Here is a 24,496-nt window from a genome sequence, read left to right as displayed (position 1 = left end):
TACAGCACGAGTTAGATACAGAGTAAAGCTCCCTCTACACTGCCCCATTAAACCGATCAGGTAAATCACGGGTTAGATACAAAGTAAAGCTCCCTCTACACAACCATCAAACACTCCCAGAACAGGTACAGCACGGGTTAAATACAGAGTAAAGCCCCCTCTGCACTGTCCCATCAAACACTCCCAGGGCAGGTATAGCACGGGTTAGATACAGAGTAAAGCTCCCTCTACACTGTTCCCATCAAACACTCCCAGGGCAGGTATAGCACAGGTTAGATACAGAGTAAAGCTCCCTCTACACAACCATCAAACACTCCCAGGGCAGGTACAGCACGGGTTAGATACAGAGTAAAGCTCCCTCTACACTGTCCCATCAAAACACTCCCAGGGCAGGTACAGCACGGGTTAGATACAGAGTAAAGCTCCCTCTACACTGTCCCATCAAACACTCCCAGGGCAGGTACAGCACTGGTTAAATACAGAGTAAAGCTCCCTCTACACTGTCCCATCAAACACTCCCAGGGCAGGTACAGCACAGGTTAGATAGAGAGTAAAGCTACCTCTACACAACCATCAAACACTCCCAGGGTAGGTACAGCACGGGTTAGATACAGAGTAAAGCTCCCTCTACACTGCTCCATTAAACCGATCAGGTAAATCATGGCTGGCTGCGGATTTAAGCTTCAATCTGCGCCAATAATATATCTGAAACCTTAGAAGCGCGACCCCTTGGGTGGCACTTTTCTATTTCTCACACCAGCCAGCAACCAAGCCTGATTCTGTGACTCGAATGTCTGGTCTGTTTATCTCAGCAGCGAGCACTGGTTAGCTACCTGGAACAGGAGCCTTTGCCGACCTTCCCGACTGCACTGGTCGAGACCAGTTAACTCAGCGCACACTAAGGAATGCACTTAGTGTCCAAGCTAGCTCAGTGTCACACCAGACTTACCCATTGAGCCACCCTGTGTTGTCGTCCATCCTTTGACACGTACGCTTGCCTGACATTCAATAGAAAGAACTACTTGCATTTATAAAGCGCCTTCCATAACTACTGAATGTCCCAAAGTGCTTTAAAGCCAATGAAGTACTTTTTGAAGTGTAGTCATTGTTATAATGTAGGCAACGCGGCAGCCAATTTGTGCAATGGGTGAAGTCGTGTGATTCTTCCACTTTTACATATCAATTAGAAGCTATCAGCGGATGCTATGACGGAACGTGACAGCAGGCCTTTGGGCTTGGCTCGGTGTCCTGGAGCACTAACTGAAGCAAGGCATGGAGGGTTTGGAGATGAGAGAATTCACAAGATAAAACGAAAGACTTGCATTAATGCAACCCCTTTCACCATCTCACGACAGCGCAAAGTACTTTTTGAAGTCTTGAATGTCGGGAAATGCAGCAACCAATATGCGCACAGCAAGCTCCCACACACAGCAATGCGATAATGGCCAGATAATCTTTAGTGCTGTTGGGTGAGCGATAAATATCGGACCAGAACTCCCCAGCGCTCCTACAAAATAGTGCTGCAGGATCTTTTACGTCCACCTGAGAGCAGACTCGGTTTAACGTCTCCTCCAACAGTGCAGCACTCTCTTAATGCTGCACTGGGAGTGTTGGTCTGGATTTCGTGCTGAGGTCTCTGGAGTGGGGACTTGAACCCACAACCTTCTGACTCCAAGGCGAAAGTGCGACCCGCTAAGCCACAGCTGACACCAATAACATTGCTCTGTTGTCTAATTGTACGCAATCTCATTCTTTCCAGTCTATGAGGATCTTGTGGTTCCTCTGAGCAAGCGTTGCCCAGCTGCCATGGATGTGCTCAATGCGGATGGAGTCACTCCAAGAGAGCTGCTCAGGTTAATGAAGCCGCAGCAGGTAACCACGATTTCTGAAAGTGATCCTGGCTGACCACCTCCTTTTGACGTCCGTGGCTTTCCAACGTTACCATTTTAACTAGCACTTTGATTTCAGGCGAGCTTAACACTTCTCGGGAGTGGTTGGTGCCGAGGCCTGTTGTAAAGGCCTTGCTGCTGCCTGGGATGAGATGAGCCACCTTACTGCAATTGTATCGGGCCCTGGTGAGACCACACCTGTAGTATTGTGCACAGCTTTGGTCTCCTTACCTAAGGAAGGATATACTTGCCATAGAGGTAGTGCAACGAAGGTTCACCAGACTGATTCCTGGGATGGGGGGATTGTCCCATGAGGAGATATTGAGTAGACTAGGCCTACATTCTCTGGCGTTTAAAAGAATGAGAGGTGATCTCATTGAAACATACAAAATTATTACAAAGCTTGACAGTAGATGCAGGGAGGATGTTTCCCCTGGCTGGGCGGCTAGAGCCAGGGGTCACAGTCCCAGAATAAGGGGTCGGCCATTTAGGACTGAGGTGAGGAGGGTGGTGAATATTTGGAATTCTCTACTCCGGCAGGCTGTGGATGCTCAGTCGTTGAGTATATTCAAGACCGAGATTGTTAGATTTTTGGATATTAAGGAAATCGGGAGTTTGGGGAGAGAGCAGGAAAGTGGAGTTGAGGTAGAAGATCAGTCATTTTGGATTGATGGATCTTTGAAGAATTTGTTCATTTTGGAAAGGGTTAAACTTCTGGCTAAAACATTAATGAAGGTTTATTTTTATTCATTCACGGGATATGGGTGTTGCTGGCAGGGCCAGCATTTATTGCCCATCCTTAATTGCCATTGGCAAGTTGGTTATGAGTCACCACTTTGAATACAACTGAGTGGCACAGGGTAGTTAAAGAGTCAGCCACATTGCTGTGAGCCACATATAGGCCAGACTGGGAAAGGACAGCAGATTTCAGAAAGGAGGGAGAGAGTTCTTAACTCTCGTCAGCTGACAGAATGACGAGTCTGTGAATTCTGCCGCCCATATCCGAAACTCGCATCAAGTCCCGTTCACCCATCACAGAAAGGAGGGCGAGAGAAAACGGGGAACTGCTGACTTATTAGCCTGACATCTGTAGTAGGGAAAATGCAAGAATCTATTATTAAGGATGAGGTGACAGGGCACTTGGAAAAGAATAATAGGATTGGTCACAGTCAACACGAATTTATGAAAGGGAAATCATGTTTGACAAATCTTACTGAATGGCAGAGCAGGCATCGAGGGGTCAAATGGCCTGCTACTGCTCCTATTTTTTATGTTTTATGAGCCAGCTCTGGGGATGGGAGCCCAGGACCATCTGGCCCTGATGGCACATTGGTTGATTCACCCACTGAGCCATTGGGGGAAAGCCTTCTTGCTTCAGGCCGGAAACATTTCCTCAGTCGGCAGTGATAACAGCGGGGCTTAACCCAGCAACGTGACGCTAACATCACGCTAGTTGCCATTTTACCAGGGTTGTCTGCGCGAATTTGTAACGAGCGTGAAGCATTACAAGTCTGTCGCACAAACGGCAATTTCGCTAGTCGCGTGACTAGTAGTTGCCTGCGACGGTTTTTGAGTTAAATATTAAATTACACACTAGACAATGGCAGTACCGTGAATGTTGGTTTAATACAGAAGGAGAACAAGACTCACTACTTATACTGTATAGTTACCCAATGTGTCCCCGGGTGATCAGTCTGGTCCTGACACTGTTCCTTAAGGGTCTCTCCCCTGTTCCCTGCTTCTGCCGAGTGTTGCTCCTAGGTTCTCACTCCAAACTTGTCTATCTTTATACCCTTTTTCCTTTCAATTAACCATGTATGTTGCTATTAATTGCCTGCTTGTTTTTACAAGAAACACAGAGATATTCTGCTGTTATCGCAACCTGTCTCTTGCCTCCAAGAGTTTGTTCCCGGTGTAATAGCGTGGATATCCAACTTGGATATTGACATTTAATTTGCCTGCAAATTTCCTCTCGGGGCAGTGTTCGATGACGTGCTCCAGGGTCTGATTAGGAGCTCAACAGTCGCATGATAGGGATGCTTTAATCTACCATCCATGGAAAAGGTGGCAGCATCTACCATGACTAAATATATTCAAAAAGGAGTTAGATGTAATCCTTACTACTAGGGGGATCAAGGGGTATGGCGAGAAAGCAGGAATGGGGTACTGAAGTTGCGTGTTCAGCCATGAACTCATTGAATGGCGGTGCAGGCTCGAAGGGCCGAATGGCCTACTCCTGCATCTATTTTCTATGTTTCTATGTTTACCAAGTTGGAGTCTTTGTTACCGTGTGTAAACCTTATCTTGATCAATTAAGTCTTTTTATCCTTTCCCATCACCCCCTGCTGTTACGGTAACTCCCTCCTGTCCATTGGCCTTCAGTCTGTTATTCCTACACCTGATCTTTTGTTAGGGCATTAGCAGTTGCTGGAACTCTGTTAATTGGCATTCAGTATTTGCACACTCTCTCTTACCCAGGGCGACTCCTTTGAATTTTTATCTTTTCCCATCACCCCCTGCTGTTACGGTAACTCCCTCCTGCAGCTTTACAACCTTGCCTCCTTCCCTTATCTCCTTCACCCTGAGGTCAATGCCTGCTTGTTTTTTGTGCAAGAGAGTTTATTGGTTTTAGACCCCAGGTCTGAACTAACTTCTTAATTCTGTCTGGTATTTCCACAAGTCTCATCTCGTCATGCTCCACATTGTGCAATCATAGGCCCCTGCATCGTGCAACTTGCAAGCACTGGCAGAGTTCTTCACTGTCGTCAGCCGACAGAATGATGGGTCTGTGAACTCAAGCTCATCCAAAACTCTGCCGCCCATGTCCTAACTCGCATCAAGTCCCGTTCACCCATCTCCCCCACCGCCCCCCCGGCCCTGGTGCTTGCTGACCTACACTGGTTCCTGGTCCAGCACCGCCTCGATTTTAAAATTCTCATCCTTTTCAAATCGCTCGCTATTTCTGTAATCTCCTCCTACAAGCCCTACAACTCTCTGAGATATCTGCGCTCCTCTAATTCTGCCCTCTTGCGCAAATTTTTAATCGCTCCACCATTGGCGGCCATGCTGCCTGGGCCCTAAGCTCTGAAATTCCCTCCCTAAACGTCTCCGCCTCTCCATCTCTCTCTCTCTCTCTCTCTCTCTCCTTGAAGACACTCCTTAAAACCTAGCTGTTTGACTGTCCCCTGTCCAAATATCTCCTTATGTGGCTCGGTATCAAATTTTGTTTGATAACGCTCCTGTGAAATGCCTTCGGATGTTATTATTACACTCAAGGAGCTATATAAATGCAAGTTATTGTTGCCTTCAGCTGACAGATTGATGGATCTTTGAAGAATTTGTTCATTTTGGAAAGGCTTAAACCTCTGTCTAAAAACATTAATGACTGAATTTTAAAATTCATTCACTGGATATGGGCGTCGCTGGCAAGGCCGGTATTTATTGCTCATCCCTAATTGCCCTTGAGAAGTTGGTGGTGAGCCGCTGCCTTGAATCCAACTGAGTGGCACAGGATAGTTGTGAATCACCAAATTGCTGTGGGTCTGGTTATTTGCAACAGTTTTTTGTGTCCTTCTGCGCATGCGCGCATTGGACTCCGCCCCCTTTTTGCACTTGTCCAGTCGTGCATGCGCAGTGCGACATACGTGGAAGCCGGAAGTGGGGCCAAATCGCATGGAGCTCTTTGCCACTGGAGCTGTTTCTAGTTTATGGATTATCTCCAGGACTTTTGCCTAGAATATGGCTGTGATTATCTACACAAATATTTTTGTGACCTTCTGTCGGAGAGAAAACATCGGAGACTGGGGGGAGAGAGAGACTGGGGGGAGGGGGAGGAGGGAGAGAGAGAGAGCGAGAGAGAGAGAGAGAAAGAAAGAAAGAGACTGGGGGTGGGGGAGAGAGAGAGAGCGACTAGACTGGGGGCTGAGAGAGAAAGACTGGGGGGGGGACGGGGAGAGACTGGAGGGAGAGAGGGGATCGGAGGGGAGCGAGGGACCTCTGGGAAGACAGATCATGTTCTTCCAACCCCCTTTATATCCACACCCGATTTCTCGGAAAACTCAGTGCATGTGTGATAAGTGACACCATTGGAGTGGATGAAATCCGGAAGTCACGACACTCTCACTATTTACTTCATACCCAATAAACCTGTTAACAATCCGTGACCCACACACAATGTAGTGGCGGTACAAGGTTAGAAACTTGGGCTGGGATGGGGCAAGAACTTGAGCTGGGGTAGGAGTCAGGAACTTGGGCTGGGATGGGGTAGAAATTTGGGCTGGAGGCATCAGGAACTTGGGCTGGGGTGGGGTAGGAACTTGGAGGGGTGGGGGGAGGTCTTAACCTGTGCGAGTGAACGCTCTCCTGTCTGGAGTCAGCTGTCAGAATGGCTCGAATTACACTTTGCAAAGTCACTGACTACGTAGGCAGGGCAGTTCTAATGACACATTCCAGAGAAACTGCTGGGTGTGCCTTAACATCCAAGGGGAGCAATCAGTTTATGTGATCAAGGGGATCCAGTCAGAGCATTTTTCTACTGTAAATAAGCGCGTCCATAAATGTTGGCCAGGACACTGGGGATAGCTCCCCTGCTCTTCTTCAAAATAGTGCCGCGGGATCTTTTACGTCCACCTGAGAGGGCAGATGGGGCCTCGGTTTAACGTCTCAGCTGAAAAATGGCATCTCCGACAGTGCAGCACTCCCTCAGCACTGCACTGAAGTGTCAGCCTAGATTTATATGCTCAAGCTCCTGTTAGTGAACCAGATGGGTTTTTCCGACAATCTGCTAGTTTCATGGTCACCATTACTGATACTAGATACTATTTTATTTAATAAATTTAAATTCCCCAGCTGCCATGGTGGGATTTGATCTCGTGTCTCTGGATCGTTAGGCCCAGCCTCTTGATTACTAGTCCAGTAACATAACCACCAGCCCTGTGCAGCAATACATTTTATAGGTGATCGTGTTATTGTGGAATATAACATTTCTAATTCTTAACGTCACAATTATTGAACATTATAAGATTTCAGTTATTGAGATAAAGAAAAGGAAGCAAAAGTATTTTGGGCGGGCGGGAGTTTTGACAACAATTCAGCTAATTTGATAAGGTCTGCTACTATGTTTTTTTTTAAAGTGGGTGATTCCCCACACTGTCGTGAGCTATTTCTGATTGAACGCTCTGCTAAAAGTATGAACGTGAGCAAGTAACAAAGTATGATAGCTGAAGTGTGACACACGTTTCATGTCTGATCATACCATCTCAAACGTGCTATTTATAGATTAATAGGTATTTTTACGGAGCTTGGAGTGAATTTCACACTCCACACGCAGTACCTCACACTGGGAATTTAGGTCTGTGAAAATATTCACAGCAATGGCGAAAATGTGCTTCGTATACAAAACTAAAACCCCAGTTCCAGTACAAAGTTTGTTTCCTTTTAAACCTACCAACAGTGTCCGGGAGCAGCAGCGGAGAAGGGGAAAGACACCAGGAAGGATCATGCCGACAGAGAGTGGCGTCACAAGCTCTTCGGGGAATGCGAGGATGAATTCTACCAGAAATGTGGACGATATGAAGGTGAGGAGAATGGGAAGGTTGTCAGAACGGTTCAGGGCGGTGCTGTGTATTGGGTCAAGAGCATTGGCCTGGGATGTGACACCATGAAAAATGCGAGGTCCCCTCCATAGAATACATAGGATTTATAGCACTGAAACCGGTTCATGCCAGTGTTTATGCTCCACACGAGCCTTCTCCCACCCCACTTCATAGAATCATAGACATTTACGGCACGGAAGGAGGCCATTTCGGCCCATAGGGTCACCTCAGCTCCCCTTTAATCTTCTCCAATTACTTTAAATCTATGGCTATCAGCATAATCTTCTATTCCTGTCTCCCTCCTCTGTTTATCTGGCTTACCCTTAAATACATCTGTGCTTTTTGCAATCACTAAGAGCTAAGCAGCCTAATCCCACTTTCCAGCTCTTGGTCCGTAGCCCTGAAGGTTACGGCATTTCAAGTGCATTTCTAAATACTTTTTAAATGTGGTGAGGGTTCCTGCCTCTACCACCCTTTCAAGCCGTGAGTTCCAGACCCCCAGCACCCTCTGGGTGAAAAAAGTTCACCTCAGCTCCCCTTTAATCTTCTACCAATTATTTTAAATCTATGGCTATCAGCATAACCTTCTATTGCTTTCTCCCTCCTGTGTTTATCTGGCTTATCCTTAAATGCATCTGTGCTTTTTGCACTCCTCATGGTAACAAGATCCACGTTGTGACCACTCTCTGGGTAAAGAAGTTTCTCCTGGATTCCCAATTGGATTTATCAGTGATTCTTACATTTATGGCTATTGTTCTGGTCTTGCGTCACATTTTAAAGGTGTCCCGAGAATGGGAAAAACAAAACTCTCTCTCTGTTTGTTTCCTGGGAAATGTGTGCCAAGCAAAAAGGCAGTTCTGCACTTGCTTCCAACCAAATCTCTTGCAAACTACTTTCTAAATCCCAAGTCCATTCGGCATCAGTCATCACTCACTTCACATTCTTTTTGTTTAGCATATCGTGCACATACACCCTACCCTGCAGCTCGGGTGTGTTCTGATAAAGGTGGAGCCTGATTGGTTAGGATTAATGATGAAAAGGAAACCTTTTTCCACTTAACACGCACATAGCAAGATTTGCATCGCAGTAACTCCAAGCATGCATAAAATGTCCTGGAGGCAATGAATGTGACACCTGCTGACCGATAATGAATCACTTGCCCATCTAATGTGACAAACTTTGTTTGTTTTCAGAGGTGGTGTTTGTTGAAGTTCTGAATTTCAATATGTTAACATCACATTGTGACGATTTGATTTAAAAAAAATAATATTTGAAGCCATAGAATCATAGAATGATACAGCACAGAAGGAGGCCACTCGGCCTATCGTGCCCATGCCCGCTCTTTGAAATACCTGTTCAGTTAGTCCCACTCCCCCCTGCCCTTTCCCCATAGCCCTGCTAAATTTCTTCCCTTCAAGTGTTTATCAAATTCTCTTTTGAAAGTTATTACTGAATCTGCTTCCACAACCCTCTTCATACAGTGCATTCCAGATCACTCGATGTGTTTTAAAAAAAAAAATTTTTTTAATTCTCCTCATCTCCTCCCTGGTTCTTTTGCGAATTACCTTAAATCTGTCTCCTCTGATTACCGACCATTCTGCCACTGGAAACAGTTTCTCCTCATTTACTCGATCAAATCCCTTTAGAATTGTGACCACCTCCTATCAAATCTCCCCTTAACCTTCTCTGGGAGAACAACCCCCAGCTTCTCCGGTCTCTCCACAGAACTGAAGTCCCTCATCCCTGGCACTATTCTAGTAAATCTCTTCTGCACCCTCTCCAAGGCCTTAACATCATTTTCCTAAAGTGTGGTGACCAGAATTGGACACAATACTCCAGCTGAGGCCTAATCAGTGATTTGTAAAGATTTAGCATAACTCCCTTGCTTGTGTACAGAGCAGGAGCTGCCATGTGTGCAGGAGAACACAAGAACACAAGAAATAGGAGCAGGAGTCGGCCATTTGGCCCCTCGAGCATGCTCTGCCATTCAATAAGATCATGACTGATCTGATCCTGGATTCAGCTCCACTTCCCTGCCCGCTCCCCATAATCCTTTACTCCATATCGCTCAAAAATCTGTCTGTCTCTCCGCCTTAAATATATAAAAAGGAGGAGGGTGATCTAGAATCTTTGCAATGCGGCCTCATACTTTAGGAGCCAGATGTAGGCGAGGGCAACCTATGTCAACACTTAAAAATCTTTAGATAGAAAGAAAGCAAGCCACTCATTCCCAGCACACACACAGACTTACCCATCAACAGAAAGTCCCTACTGACCGACTTACCCACATGTTTCCCCTGGCCGGAGAGCCGAGAACCAGGGATCACAGTCTCAGGATGAGGAGTCGGCCATTTAGGACTGAGATGAGGAGACATTTCTTCACTCAGAGGGTGGTGCATCTCGGGAATTCTCTACCCCAGAGGGTTGTGGAGGCTCGGACAAAGATTGAATGATTTTTGGATATTAAGGGATATGGGGATAGTCTGGGAAGGTGGAGTTGGAAGTCGAAGATCAGCATTGATCTTACTAAATGTCAGAACAGGGTCGAAGAGCCGAATGGCCAACTACAACTCCTATTTCTTACATTCTTATACAAAATTGATGGGCAGCAAAAGATAAACTGCTCCATCAAGCCTGCCCCACAGATCATGATGGATGATGGCCGGTGCACCCCCGGCCCCCTCGCTCTCAATCCCCCCCCCCCCCCCCCCCGGCCCCCTCTCTCTCAAACCCCCTCCCCCGGCTCCCCCTCTCTCTCGCCCTCCCCCGGCCCCCTCTCTCTCGCCCTCCCCCGGCCCCCCCTCTCTCTCGCCCTCCCCCGGCCCCCCCTCTCTCTCGCCCTCCCCCGGCCCCCCCTCTCTCTCGCCCTCCCCCGGCCCCCTCTCTCTCGCCCTCCCCCGGCCCCCTCTCTCTCGCCCTCCCCGGCCTCCTCTCTCTCGCCCTCCCCCGGTCCCCTCTCTCTCGCCCTCCCCCGGCTCCCTCTCTCTCGCCCTCCCGGGCCCCCCCTCTCTCGCCCTCCCCCGGCCACCTCTCTCTCGCCCTCCCCCGGCCCCCTCTCTCTCTCGCCCTCCCCCGGCCCCCTCTCTCTCTCTCGCCCTCCCCCGGCCCCCTCTCTCTCTCGCCCTCCCCCGGCCCCCCCTCTCTCTCGCCCTCCCCCGGCCCCCTCTCTCTCTCTCGCCCTCCCCCGGCCCCCTCTCTCTCGCCCTCCCTCTCCCCCGGCCCCCTCTCTCTCTCGCCCTCCCCCGGCCCCCTCACTCTCTCGCCCTCCCCCGGCCCCCTCTCTCTCTCTCGCCCTCCCCCGGCCACCTCTCTCTCGCCCTCCCCCGGCCCCCTCTCTCTCTCGCCTTCCCCCGGCCCCCTCTCTCTCTCGCCCTCCCCCGGCCCCCCCTCTCTCTCACCCTCCCCCGGCCCCCTCTCTCTCGCCCTCCCCCGGCCCCCTCTCTCTCGCCCTCCCCCGGCCCCCTCTCTCTCGCCCTCCCTCTCTCTCGCCCTCCCTCTCTCTCGCCCTCCCCCGGCCCCTTCTCTCTCGCCCTCCCCCGGCCTCCCCCTCTCATGCCCTCCCCCGGCCCCCCCCTCTCTCGCCCTCCCCCGGCCCCCCCCTCTCTCGCCCTCCCCCGGCCCCCCCCTCTCTCGCCCTCCCCCGGCCCCCTCCCCTCTCTCGCCCTCCCCCGGCCCCCCCTCTCTCTCGCCCTCCCCCGGCCCCCTCTCTCTCTCGCCCTCCCCCGGCCCCCTCTCTCTCTCGCCCTCCCCCGGCCCCCTCTCTCTCGCCCTCCCCCGGCCCCCTCTCTCTCGCCCTCCCCCGGCCCCCTCTCTCTCGTCCTCCCCCGGCCCCCTCTCTCTCTCGCCCTCCCCCGGCCCCCTCTCTCTCTCGCCCACCCCCGGCTCCCTCTCTCTCGCCCTCCCCGGCCCCCCCTCTCTCGCCCTCCCCCGGCCCCCTCTCTCTCTCGCCCTCCCCCGGCCCCCTCTCTCTCTCGCCCTCCCCCGGCCCCCTCTCTCTCTCGCTCTCCCCCGGCCCCCTCTCTCTCTCTCTCTCGCCCTCCACCGGCCCCCCCTCTCTCTCTCTCTCTCGCCCTCCCCCGGCCATCCCTCTCTCTCTCTCTCTCTCGCCCTCCCCCGGCCATCCCTCTCTCTCGCCCTCCCCCGGCCCCCTCTCTCTCGCCCTCCCCCGGCCCCCTCTCTCTCGCCCTCCCCCGGCCCCCTCTCTCTCGCCCTCCCTCTCTCTCGCCCTCCCCCGGCCCCCTCTCTCTCGCCCTCCCTCTCTCTCGCCCTCCCTCTCTCTCGCCCTCCCCCGGCCCCTTCTCTCTCGCCCTCCCCCGGCCCCCCCCTCTCACGCCCTCCCCCGGCCCCCCCCCTCTCTCGGCCCCCCCCCCCTCTCGCCCTCCCCCGGCCCCCCCCCTCTCGCCCTCCCCCGGCCCCTCCCTCTCGCCCTCCCCCGGCCCCCTCTCTCTCGCCCTCCCCCGGCCCCCTCTCTCTCGCCCTCCCCGGCCCCCTCTCTCTCGCCCCCCCTCTCTCTCGCCCTCCCCCGGCCCCCTCTCTCTCGCCCTCCCCCGGCCCCCTCTCTCTCGCCCTCCCTCTCTCTCGCCCTCCCTCTCTCTCGCCCTCCCCCGGCTCCTTCTCTCTCGCCCTCCCCCGGCCCCCCCCTCTCACGCCCTCCCCCGGCCGCCCCCTCTCTCGCCCTTCCCCCGGCCCCCCCCCCCTCTCTCGCCCTCCCCCGGCCCCCCCCTCTCTCGCCCTCCCCCGGCCCCCTCTCTCTCGCCCTCCCCCGGCCCCCTCTCTCTCGCCCTCCCCCGGCCCCCTCTCTCTCGCCCTCCCCCGGCCCCCCACTCTCTCGCCCTCCCCCGGCCCCCCCCTCTCTCGCCCTCCCCCGGCCCCCCCCTCTCTCGCCCTCCCCTCTCTCGCCCTCCCCCGGCCCCCTCTCTCGCCCTCCCCCGGCCCCCTCTCTCTCACCCTCCCCCGGCCCCCTCGCACTTGCATACCTCCCCTCGCAATTGCACACCCCACCCGCCCCCGCACATCCCCCCCTCGCCTCTGCACTCCCCCCACCCTCCCCCTCCCCCCTCACTCCCCCCCCCCTCCCCCTCCCCCTCCCCCTCCCCCCTCACTCCCCCTTTCCCCCTTGCACCTTCATCTCACCTCTGCTGCAGTCATGGGAGAGACGAAAAACCGAGGGCTAATTAGTGAAAAAATATTCTGGAGAATTCCTCTTCGATTCCCCCTCAGGCAATTGAACCTCGTCCAGGAGATCAAACGGACCAGAACCACTTACCTTCCGTATGGTGCAATCTCTCTCCCAGTCAAAAACCGGCAATACATTCCAGAGATTTCAGGAACCGCATTTTTTTTTAAGTACATATTTTAAAAAAGCCAATCTGATCCCAAATGAACCCAAGGGTCCAGCTGAGGACAATTAGCCTCTCATTTACCCAGCAAGAAACATCGATTATAACATCTGGCTTTAAAGCGGCACTGTAGGCTGTAAGGTACCTTTAAACAAACAACGCACGTACCCCCTACTCAGTGTCATCGGTGATCTTCTAGTACAAATAAGGAAAAATAAAATAGAAAAGAAGGTTGACATCACATAGCGTAGCGTAGCATAGAATAGCAACAATATCAGGCTTAGGTCATGAATACCCTCTGCAGTAGAATGGTGTCAGACAAGTGGTCTAAAGGTCTTACATTGGTGGGAGTTGATTCACATGTCATGGGTGGTTGAAGTTTGGAACTCTCTTCTGTAAACGGCACTTGATACTGGGTCAATTGTGACTTTAAAATCTGAGTTTGATAGATTTTTGTTAACCAAAGGGATATGGAGTTAGGTCACACATCAGCCATGATCTCATTGAATGGTGGAACAGGCTCGAGGGGCTAAATGGCCGCCTCCTGTTCCTATACATTCCTACCCCACTCTGTATCTGCTTGGACAATAGTGTGACCCAGGGGGTGTGACAATAGTACCCTCTTGTGACCTGAATATTTGTGTACTTTAACCCAGTAACAGCGGAACGGGAGGAAGCCATTCAGCCCCTCGAGCCTGTTTCACCATTCAGTGAGATCATAGCTGATCTGCGACTTCACTCCATATATCCGCCTTTGGCCCATATCCCTTAATACTTTTGCTTGACGAGAAGCTATCAATTTCAGATTTAAAATTAACAATTGGTCTAGCATCAATTGCCTTTTGCGGAAGAGAGTTCCAAACTTCTACCACCTTCTATAGACGTTTGTACCACCCCAGTGCAGAACCTCCTCTCCCCGCAGTCTCCTGTCTTTGCTTTGCCCCTCCGCTTTAGTCAGAACTGATTGCCACCACTCGAGCAGAATCTGCCAGTCCAGAATTGGCTGAGTTAAATTGAGTTCACCTGGAGTGCTGCGTACAATTTAAGGAGGGATATTGGAGGCAGTTCAGAGAAGGTTCACGAGGTTGATTCCTTGGAAGAAAGGGTTGTCTTAAGAAGAAAGGTTGAGCAGGTTGGGCCTATACTCATTGGAGTTTAGAAGAATGAGAGGTGATCTTATTGAAACACAAGGATGTTTCCCCGTCGTGGGGGAATCGAAAACTAGCGGGCATAGTTTCAGATAAAGGGGTCGCCCATTTAAAATGGAGATCAGGAAGAATTTCTTCCCCCAGAGGGTTGTGAATCTTTGGAATTCTCTGCCCCAGAGAGCTGTGAAGGTTGGGTCATTGAATATATTTAAGGTGGGGATAGACAGATTTTTGAATGATAAGGGAGTTAAGGGTTATGGGGAGCAGACCAGGAAGTGAAGTTGAGGCAAAGATCAAATAAGCTGTGATCTTATTAAATGGCGGAGCAGGCTCGAGGGGCCAAATGGCCGACTCCTGCTCCTATTTCTCATGTTCTTATGAAGGTTATTGGCCCAACACCGCATGTAAATGACCACTGCAGTGTGAAACTACCTTTCCTTGTCGTCCTCACACTGATTTGAGTGCCTTGTCCAAATCTAATCAGCTTTCCCTCGTCCTTGCTGTCCTGTGAATTTATCCCATTGAGAGCTAAGTTTAGGTCAGTTGCTGCATTTTTAACATATATAAACACCAGGGTATTCCCCCACCCCACTACAGCAGCATAGTTACAAATTCTGAAAGTTAGCTCATGGTGTCAGTTGTGGTTCAGTGGGCAGCATCTCTCGCCTCTGAGTCAGAAGGTCGTGGGTTGAAGTCCCTCTCCAGAGACTTGAGCACAAGAATCCAGACCGGCACTCCCAGTGCAGTACTGAGGGAGTGTTGTACTGTCAGAGGCGCTGTCTTTTGGGTTGGACGTTAAACTGGTCTGTTCTCTCGGGTGGATGTAAAAGATCCCATGGCCACTATTTCGAAGAAGAACTGGGGAGCAAGCCCCCACAAGCAGCAGTGTGGTAATGACCAGATAATCTGTTCTGGTGATGTTGATTGAGGGATAAATATTGGCGCCAGGACACCGGGGAGAACTCCCCTGCTCTTCTTCGAAATAGTGTCCGTCCACCTGAGAGCAGACGGGGCCTCGGTTTAAGGTCTCATCTGAAAGCCGGCACCTCTGACAGTGCAGCGCTCCCTCAGCACAGCACTGGGAGTGTCAGCCTTTAGGTGCTCAAGTCTCCGGAGTGGGACATGGACCCACAACCTTCAGACTCCGAGGCGAGAGTGCGACCCAGTGAGCCCCAGGCTGACACGGTGAAGGGTTCACTGGAGGAGGCCTTGACGTTGCTGAGGGCTGCAAGTTAATTGGATTTCACCCATTTATAGTCTCTCTGCTTCCATTTCAATCAGAGGATTTCTTCGTGGCCGACCCTGAGCCGCAGACCTACGACGACTGGGCCGACCGCCTGGCGAAGGAGTACGCGGGCAAGCGGGCGGCGGCCAGCGGCAGCTGGCGGGGAAAAGCCGCGCGGGCGGCGAAAGAGCAGGAGCGCAAGGAGAAGGAGCGGCGGGAGTTCCAGGAGCGGCTGGAGGCGGAGCACCGGCGGTACCTGGAACGCGCCGGGCGGAAGCAAGAGGAGCTGACCAGCAGCCGCAAGCGGTGCTACGAGCGCGGCTGTGCCGACGTCTTCGGCCGGGGGGCCACCGCCAGCGCCGGCGGCAACCATCTGGCCTACGCCGACATCCCCTGGCCCGCCCCCAAGGGCACGGCGGCGGAGATGGTGGCCGTGATCCTTCACGGGGTGGACCGCAGCGAGCAGGCGGACTACCGCCGGTTCCTGCGGCGGCAGCAAGCGGTCTGGCACCCCGACCGTTTCGCCCAGCGCTGCGGCGATCGCCTGGCTGAGGCCGACCGGCAGAGGATCCTGGACACGGTCATGGCCCTCTCGCAGGCTTTGAACAAATTGTCCGAAAGCGTCCGGTGATGTCATTTCTGACTCGGAGGCGAGTTAAAGGTCTTTTCCCTTCGCGAAAGGTCTCTGATGTCTTGGCAGGGGGAGGGGGGGGGGCATTTGATCCCACTCTGCTATTGTGTTTTCATGGCACGGGGTACACCATGGCCGGCTGACGAGGAATGTGCGCTTCCAAAAGGTCGGAGGTGACACTGGGGGCGCCAACTCTGGTTAGCCGTATTCCTGGAACTTTCATCACCTGACCTACCACTTCCAACCTGCCTCTCCGAGTCAATCTTCCCGCCCCACCTCCCAGTCTCCAACTACGAAACAAAACTTGAAAGAAAATGAAGAAAACGCACGTTTCTTTTCAAGCCCCTCTGATTTTTCTCTCCCTGGGCTTGCTCGCGGCAGTGTCCAGGAGGAGTTTCATCGTTCGTTTCTGGAGACGACTGGGGCGATTCTGGAGGGTTGGCAACCCCAGTCAGGGTGAGCGGGGCCTCTCGCCGCCAAAGTCTTTGGAGAAAACGGGATTCAAAATCGGGGAGGAGTTGGAGGAAAAGGCACAGGGCGCCCTCTGGATGGCGAATCGCCATTAGAAACATAGAAACATAGAAAGTAGGTGCAAGAGTAGGCCATTCGGCCCTTCGAGCCTGCACTGCTATTCAATGAGTTCATGGCTGAACATGCAACTTCAGTACCCCATTCCTGCTTTCTCGCCATACCCCTTGATCCCCCTAGCAGTAAGGACTACATCTAACTCCTTTTTGAATATATTTAGTGAATTGGCCTCAACAACTTTCTGTGCTAGAGAATTCCACAGGTTCACCACTCTCTGGGTGAAGTAGTTTCTCCTCATCTCGATCCTAAATGGCTTACCCCTTATCCTTAGACTGTGACCCCTGGTTCTGGACTTCCCCAACATTGGGAACATTCTTCCTGCATCTAACCTGTCTTAAACCCGTCAGAATTTTAAATGTTTCTATGAGATCCCCTCTCATTCTTCTGAACTCCAGTGAATACAAGCCCAGTTGATCCAGTCTTTCTTGATATGTCAGTCCTGCCATCCTGGGAATCAGTCTGGTGAACCTTCGCTGCACTCCCTCAATAGCAAGAATGTCCTTCCTCAAGTTAGGAGACCAAAACTGTACACAATACTCCAGGTGTGGCCTCACCAAGGCCCTGTACAACTGTAGTAACACCTCCCTGCTCCTGTACTCAAATCCCCTCGCTATGAAGGCCAACATGCCATTTGCTTTCTTAACCGCCTGTTGTACCTGCATACCAACCTTCAATGACTGATGGACCATGACACCCAGGTCTCGTTGCACCTCCCCTTTTCCTAATCTGTCACCATTCAGATAATAGTCTGTCTCTGTTTTTACCACCAAAGTGGATAACCTGACATTTATCCACATTATACTTCATCTGCCATGCATTTGCCCACTCACCTAACCTATCCAAGTCACTCTGCAGCCTCATAGCATCCTCCTCGCAGCTCACACTGCCACCCAACTTAGTGTCATCCGCAAATTTGGAGATACTGCATTTAATCCCCTCGTCTAAATCATTAATGTACAGTGTAAACAGCTGGGGCCCCAGCACAGAACCTTGCGTTACCCCACTAGTCACTGCATGCCATTCTGAAAAGTCCCCATTTACTCCTTCTCTTTGCTTCCTGTCTGCCAACCAGTTCTCAATCCAAGTCAGCACACTACCCCCAATCCCATGTGCTTTAACTTTGCACATTAATCTCTTGTGTGGGACCTTGTCGAAAGCCTTCTGAAAGTCCAAATACACCACATCAACTGCTTCTCCCTTGTCCACTCTACTGGAAACATCCTCAAAAAATTCCAGTAGATTTGTCAAGCATGATTTCCCTTTCACAAATCCATGCTGACTTGGACCTATCATGTCATCTCTTTTCAAATGCGCTGCTATGACATCCTTAATAATTGATTCCATCATTTCACCCACTACCGATGTCAGGCTGACCGGTCTATAATTCCCTGTTTTCTCTCTCTCCCTCCTTTTTTAAAAAGTGGGGTTACATTGGCTACCCTCCACTCCATAGGAACTGATCCAGAGTCTATGGAATGTTGGAAAATGACTGTCAATGCATCCGCTATTTCCAAGGCCACCTCCTTAAGTACTCTGGGATGCAGACCATCAGGCCCTGGGGATTTATCGGCCTTCAATCCCATCAATTTCCCCAACACAATTTCCCGAATAATAAGGATTTCCCTCAGTTCCTCCTTCTCACTAGACCCTCTGACCCCTTTTATATCCGGAAGGTTGTTTGTGTCCTCCTTAGTGAATACCGAACCAAAGTACTTGTTCAATTGGTCTGCCATTTCTTTGTTCCCCGTTATGACTTCCCCTGATTCTGACTGCAGAGGATCTACGTTTGTCTTTACGAACCTTTTTCTCTTTACATATCTATAGAAACTTTTGCAGTCCGTCTTAATGTTCCCTGCAAGCTTCCTCTCGTACTCTATTTTCCCTGCCCTTTGTCCTCCTCTGCTGAGTTCTAAATTTCTCCCAGTCCCCGGGTTCACTGCTATTTCTGGCCAATTTGTATGCCACTTCCTTGGCTTTAATACTATCCCTGATTTCCCTTGATAGCCACGGTTGAGCCACCTTCCCTTTTTTATTTTTACGCCAGACAGGGATGTACAATTCTTGTAATTCATCCATGTGGTCTCCAAATGTCTGCCATTGCCCATCCACAGTCAACCCCTTAAGTATCATTCGCCAATCTATCCTAGCCAATTCACGCCTTATACCTTCAAAGTTACCCTTCTTTAAGTTCTGGACCATGGTCTCTGAATTAACTGTTTCATTCTCCATCCTAATGTAGAATTCCACCATATTATGGTTACTCTTTCCCAAGGGGCCACGCACAACGAGATTGCTAATTAATCCCCTCTCATTACACAACACCCAGTCTAAGATGACCTCTCCCCGAGTTGGTTCCTCGACATATTGGTCTAGAAAACCATCCCTTGTGCACTCCAGGAAATCCTCCTCCACCGTATTGCTTCCAGTTTGGTTAGCCCAATGTATATGCATATTAAAGTCACCCATGATAACTGCTGCACCTTTATTGCATGCTCCCCAAATTTCCTGTTTGATGCCCTCCCCAACATCGCTACTACTGTTTGGAGGTCTGTACACAACGCCCACTAATGTTTTTTGCCCTTTGGTGTTCTGCAGCTCTACCCATATAGATTCCACATCATCTAAGCTAATGTCCTTCCTAACTATTGCATTAATCTCCTCTTTAACCAGCAATGCTACCCCACCTCCTTTTCCTTTTAGTCTATCCTTCCTGAATGTTGAATACCCATGGATGTTGAGTTCCCAGCCCTGATCATCCTGGAGCCACGTCTCTGTAATCCCAATCACATCATATCTGTTAACATCTATTTGCAAAGTTAATTCATCCACCTTATTAAGGATACTCCTTGCATTAAGACACAAAGCCTTGTTTTTTTATCACCCTTTGTCCTTTTAGAATTATGATGCAGTGTGACCCTTTTTGTTTCTTACCTTTGTTTACTCGGCCTTCCACTATTGCTTTTTACCTTTCTACCATCTGTTTCTGACTCCATATTACTTTGCCCTATCTTGCTGCATAGGTTCCCATCCCCCTGCCATATTAGTTTAAACACTCACGAACTGCATTAGCAAATGTTAACCCTAGGACATCAGTTCTAGTCCTGCCCAAGTGCAGACTGTCTCTTTTGTACAGGTCCCACTTCCCCCAGAACTGGTTCCAGAAATTTGAATCCCTCCCTCTTGCACCACTGCTCAAGCCACGTATTTATTCTAACTATCCTGCTCCCTCTACTCTGATTAGCACGTGGCACTGGTAGCAATCCAGAGATTACTACCTTTGGTCAGTCACAGCACAGCACATGGAGACATACAGTTTTAGACTGCGTCCGTCGGCTGTGACTCCATGGGTAGCACTCTCTCGCCTCTGAGTTAGAAGGTTGCGGGTTCGAGTCCCACTCCTGAGCTCAGAATCTAGGCTGACACTCCCAGTGCAGTGCTGAGGGTGCGCCACACTGTCAGAGGTGCCGTCTTTCGGGGGAGACGTTAAACCGAGGCCCCGTCTGCCCTCTATTCCAAAAAGAGCAGGGGGAGTTCTGCGGCCTCTATTCCAAGAAGAGCAGGGGGAGTTCCCCCCGGTGTCCTGGGCCAATATTTATCCCTCAGCCAGCGTCACATTCTCATTGTTGTTTGCGGGAGCTTGCTGTGCGTAAATTGGCTGCTGCGTTTCCCTACATTTCAACATTGACCACGCTTCAAAAGTACATCATCGACAGTAAGGCGCTTTGGGATGTCCTGAGATTGTGAAAGACGCTATATTCACTTCTTCTCCAGCGAGTAGGCCCCGCACTGTACGGGATTTGCAGCTGCCGCAGTGTCATTCGAGCTGAAGGGGTTGCAAAGCCGAGCGTGACGTGGATTGCCGGCAAGTTGTTTGAACTATGATCTTACTGCCGACAAAAAACAAGGATCAACCTGCTCTTAAATAATGGGAGTGCGCAGTGCTCGGTTCAGAGCGGTCTGGAATGGCCGCAGGTTCTCGTATCAGTTGAGATTGATGTGACGCCACACTGTTCCAACGGGGAAAGATTTTAATCTGTGCACTACGTTTAGACAAATTAAACTTTATCGTCATAATTTTTATCTTTGCTGTGCTTTGTTTTATTTTGATCTTTAAGCCGTGTTTACAGCTGCCGCCTCCCCCCATCTGTACTGCTCGATCTGGATGCTAGATTCCGACTGATCTTTGCCGTAGCCATTAAGGACTTCAGGAGAAACTTCTTTACCCGAAAACCTGAAAGTGATTTTTTTTGGTGGGGGGGACTATTAATAGTTGCAATGTAGCCCATATGGACCACACCTAGAGCACTACGTACAGTTTTGGTCTCCTTATTCAAAGAGGGATATACTTGCATTGGAGGCAGTTCAGAGAAGGTTAATGAGGGTGATCTTGAGATGAAGGGGTTGTCCGATTGAGAAAGGTTGAGCAGTTTGGGCCTATACTCTGGAGTTTAGAAGACAGAAAGGTGACCTTATTGAAACGTATAAGATTCTGAAGGGGCTTGACAGGGTAGATGCAGAGAGGATGTTTCCTCTCGTGGGGGAATCTAGAACTAGGGAGCATAGATTCAGACGAAGGAGTCACCATTTAAAACGGAAATGAGGAAGAATTTCTTCTCTGAGGGTCGTGAATCTGGAATTCTGTACCCTACAGAGCTGTGGAGGCTGGGTCATTGAATGTATTTAAGGTGGATAGGCAGATTTTTGAAAGATAAGAATCAAGTGTTATGGGGAGCGGATGGGGAAGTGGAGTTGAGGCCAGGATCAGATCAGCCATGATCTTATTGAATGGCGGAGCAGGCTTAGGGGCCAAATGGCTGACTCCTGCTCCTATTCTTTATCTTCTTATATTCTAAAGGGTGGACAGTGAATATTGGCCCGAAAACTGCGGCCTCTCCGGGTGCATACGATGTGCGCACACTCCCGAAGATGCCTCGCAAATGCCGATTCTTGGGGCGCGATGTACATGTTCCGAGAACTGGCTTTGCGAGCTGCCAAAATTTATTTTGACAGCTCCCCGGGAGAAGGCGAGATTTGAGCTATTTGCCAACTCTTGCCCAGCGAAAGTCCTTCAAACTCTTAGCCTGGTAAAAGCAGGCATATATCGCCTACTTTTACCAACTATTAAAACATTGTTTTTAAATTTCAAACAAATAAACTTTTCTCTGACGCATTTAATTTAATGCAATTTCTATTAATTTTTTTTAAGTTTTAATTTTAGTTTGTGTTTTATTTGATTTTAGGGATATTCTCATTGATAGTAATGGGAGCTCGGAGCTCCCTTTGCTGTGAATGAGAACTCTACCGTGTGATTGATGGTCCAGGCCCACGTGATCCCAGGATATGCATACGATCCTGGAAGACATGTTCCCGTACACTGGGACTGTGAAACTAGGCCTTGGAGTACAATCCTACGGTTCCTCTGGGACAACTAGGTATTTTCGTAATTTTTTTCGGCCGGAGGTGTTCGTCCGCAGGACGCCCCCAACCGCAATTATAAGAACATAAGAACATATAAGAATTAGGAACAGGAGTAGGCCATCTAGCCCCTCGAGCCTGCTCCGCCATTCCATAAGATCATGGCTGATCTGGCCGTGGACTCAGCTCCACTTACCCGCCCTCTCCCTGTAACCCTTAATTCCCTTATTGGTTAAAAATCTATCTATCTGTGTATCCCCCCAATAATTTGGAATGTAGCTATTTAAGTCACCACTTTCATTGTCTAAGACTTGCCTCAATCGAAATAAATTTCCTGCAAAAGATTTCCAGTGTGGGTAATGGATAAAGACTAGAGCATTTTTTATTTTGATTCAAATGATTTTTTTAAAAATTATACAGTGCAGTAGTTTTAACACCGTGAATATCAAATGCCTTTAAATACTGCAGTTTCCCATTGGGGATAGGGGTCTTTAAAACGATGAAGGGGTGTGACGGGGTCGACAGAAGATGTTTCCAATTGCAGGGGATTCAAAAACTAGGGTCCACAAATATGAGACAGTCACTAATAAATCCAATAGGAGATTCAGGAGAAACTTCTTTACCCGGAGAGTGGTGAGAATGTGGAACTTGCTACCACGGGGAGTAGTTGCGGCGAGCAGCATGGATGCATTAGAGGGGAAGCTAGATAAACACATGAGGGAGAAAGGAATCGAAGGATATGTTGATGGGGTGAGATGAAGTAAGGTGGGCGGAGCCTCAAGTGGATCATAAACACCGACGTCGACGAGTTGGGCCGAGTGGCTTGTTTGTGTGCTGCCATCATAGGCAGCCCCTCGAAATCGAGGAAGACTTGCTTCCACTCAAAGTGAGTTCTCAGGTGACTGTACAGTCCAACATGGGAATCACAGTCTCTGTCACAGGTGGGGCAGACAGTGGTTGAAGGAAAGGGTGGGTGGGGAGCCTGGTTTGCCGCACGCTCCTTCCGCTGCCTGCGCTTGTTTTCTGCATGCTCTCGGCGACGAGACTCGAGGTGCTCAGCGCCCTCCCGGATGCTCCTCCTCCTCTTAGGGTGGTCTTTGGCCAGGGATGTTGCACTTTATCAAGGAGGCTTTGAGGGTGTCCTTGAAATGTTTCCTCTGCCCACCTGGGGCTCGCTTGCTGTGTCAGAGTTCCAAGTAGAGCGCTTGCTTTGGGAGTTTTGTGTCAGGCATGCTGACAATGTGGCCCACCCAACGGAGCTGGTCGAGTGTGGTTAGTGCTTCGATGCTGGCTTGCGCAGCTCCAGTTGAGGGGCTGAGGTGACAAAGTGTGAGATCAAAGCTTTGCCTGGACTAAACTCACAAAGCTAGCATGCGGGTCCAGCAAGTAATTAAGAAGGCAAATATAATGTTGGCCTTTATTGCAAGGGGGATAGAGTATAAAAGCAAGAAAGTTCTGCAGGGTATTGGTGAGACCACACCTGGAGTACTATGTACAGTTTTGGTCTCTGTATTTAAGGAAGGATATACTTGCATTGGAGGCTGTTCAGAGAAGATTCACACGGTTGATTCCTGAGATGAAAGGGTTATCTCATGAAGAAAGGTTGAGCAGGTTGGGCCTATACACATTGGAGTTAGAAGAATGAGAGGTGATCTTATTGAAACGTAAAAGATTCTGAGGGAGCTTGACAGGGTAGATGCAGAGAGGATGTTTCCCCTCGTGGGAGAATCTAGAACTAGGGGGCATAGTTTCAGAATAAGGGCCCGCCCATTTAAAACGGAGATGAGGAGGAATTTTTTCTCTCTGAGGGTTGTGAATCTTTGAAATCTTCTACCCTAGAGAGCTGGGTCATTAAATATATTTAAGGTTGAGATAAACATATTTTTGAATGATAAGGGAGTCAAGGGTTATGGGGAGCAGGCTGGGAAGTGGAGATGAGGCCAAGATCAGATCAGCCATGATCTTATTGAATGGCAGAGCAGGCTTGAGGGGCCAAATAGCCTACTCCTGCTCCTGTTTCTTATGTTAACCCTTGAGAACGGGTTTCTTTGGTAAGCTGACAGCCATCCCGTGTCAGTGACCTGAAATGTTTATTTTTTAGTTTTTCCAAGCAATAATATGTTGGTGCTCCGCGTGGTTCCGTAGACTGTTGCAGAATTGCTGGCTCAAGCGGAATAGTCATTTCAGAGTCATTGACTTGTGGATGTGCTTATTTGTACTGCAGAAATAGCCACCATGCTCCACCCTTTGTCTATGATTGGTCCACTTGGAGGAGCTGGAAAGGGGGCGGAGCTTAACAGTGGGCAGGGCTTGGCAGATGCATGTCTGTCAATAAAAGTGCAGTACAAATAGTCACACTGTTGACGTATACTGCACAGTGGGCAGCCATTCAGCATAACGTGCCTGTGCCGGCCCTTTGAAAGAGCAATCCAATTAGTCCCACATCCCCTGCTCTTTCCCCACAGCCCTGCAATTTTCTTTTCTTTTTTATATCCAATTCCCTTTCGAAATTTACTGTTGAATCTGCTTCCACTGCCCTTTCAAGCAGCGCATTCCAGATCTCAGCAACTTGTTATATATTTTTTTTAAAAGACAAAATTAAAATTATTGGCATCTAACTTATGATCCAATTAGTCCCAGTCTCTTTCTCCCCCCCCCCCCCCCCCC

At 50.2% G+C, this 24,496-nt stretch overlaps 1 protein-coding gene across 4 annotated transcripts in view; it reads left to right on the top strand.

Moving 5' to 3' along the window:
• Positions 1-20,494, top strand: part of nfkbil1 (nuclear factor of kappa light polypeptide gene enhancer in B-cells inhibitor-like 1) — a 32,048-nt gene extending 11,554 nt beyond the window's left edge. For all 4 annotated transcript variants that reach the window (XM_070861293.1, XM_070861294.1, XM_070861292.1 and 1 more), the window contains 3 exons: positions 1,760-1,872; positions 7,342-7,465; positions 15,252-20,494. In XM_070861293.1, the coding sequence (XP_070717394.1) occupies positions 1,760-1,872; positions 7,342-7,465; positions 15,252-15,826 (812 nt within the window). In that variant the 3' untranslated portion in view covers positions 15,827-20,494. The remainder of the gene's footprint in view (positions 1-1,759; positions 1,873-7,341; positions 7,466-15,251) is intronic.
• Positions 20,495-24,496: the final 4,002 nt, after the last annotated feature.

This window comes from Pristiophorus japonicus, chromosome 19 (genome assembly GCF_044704955.1).
Source record: "Pristiophorus japonicus isolate sPriJap1 chromosome 19, sPriJap1.hap1, whole genome shotgun sequence".
Taxonomy (NCBI): Eukaryota; Metazoa; Chordata; class Chondrichthyes; family Pristiophoridae; genus Pristiophorus; species Pristiophorus japonicus.
This window is presented reverse-complemented; position numbering and strand designations above follow the sequence as displayed.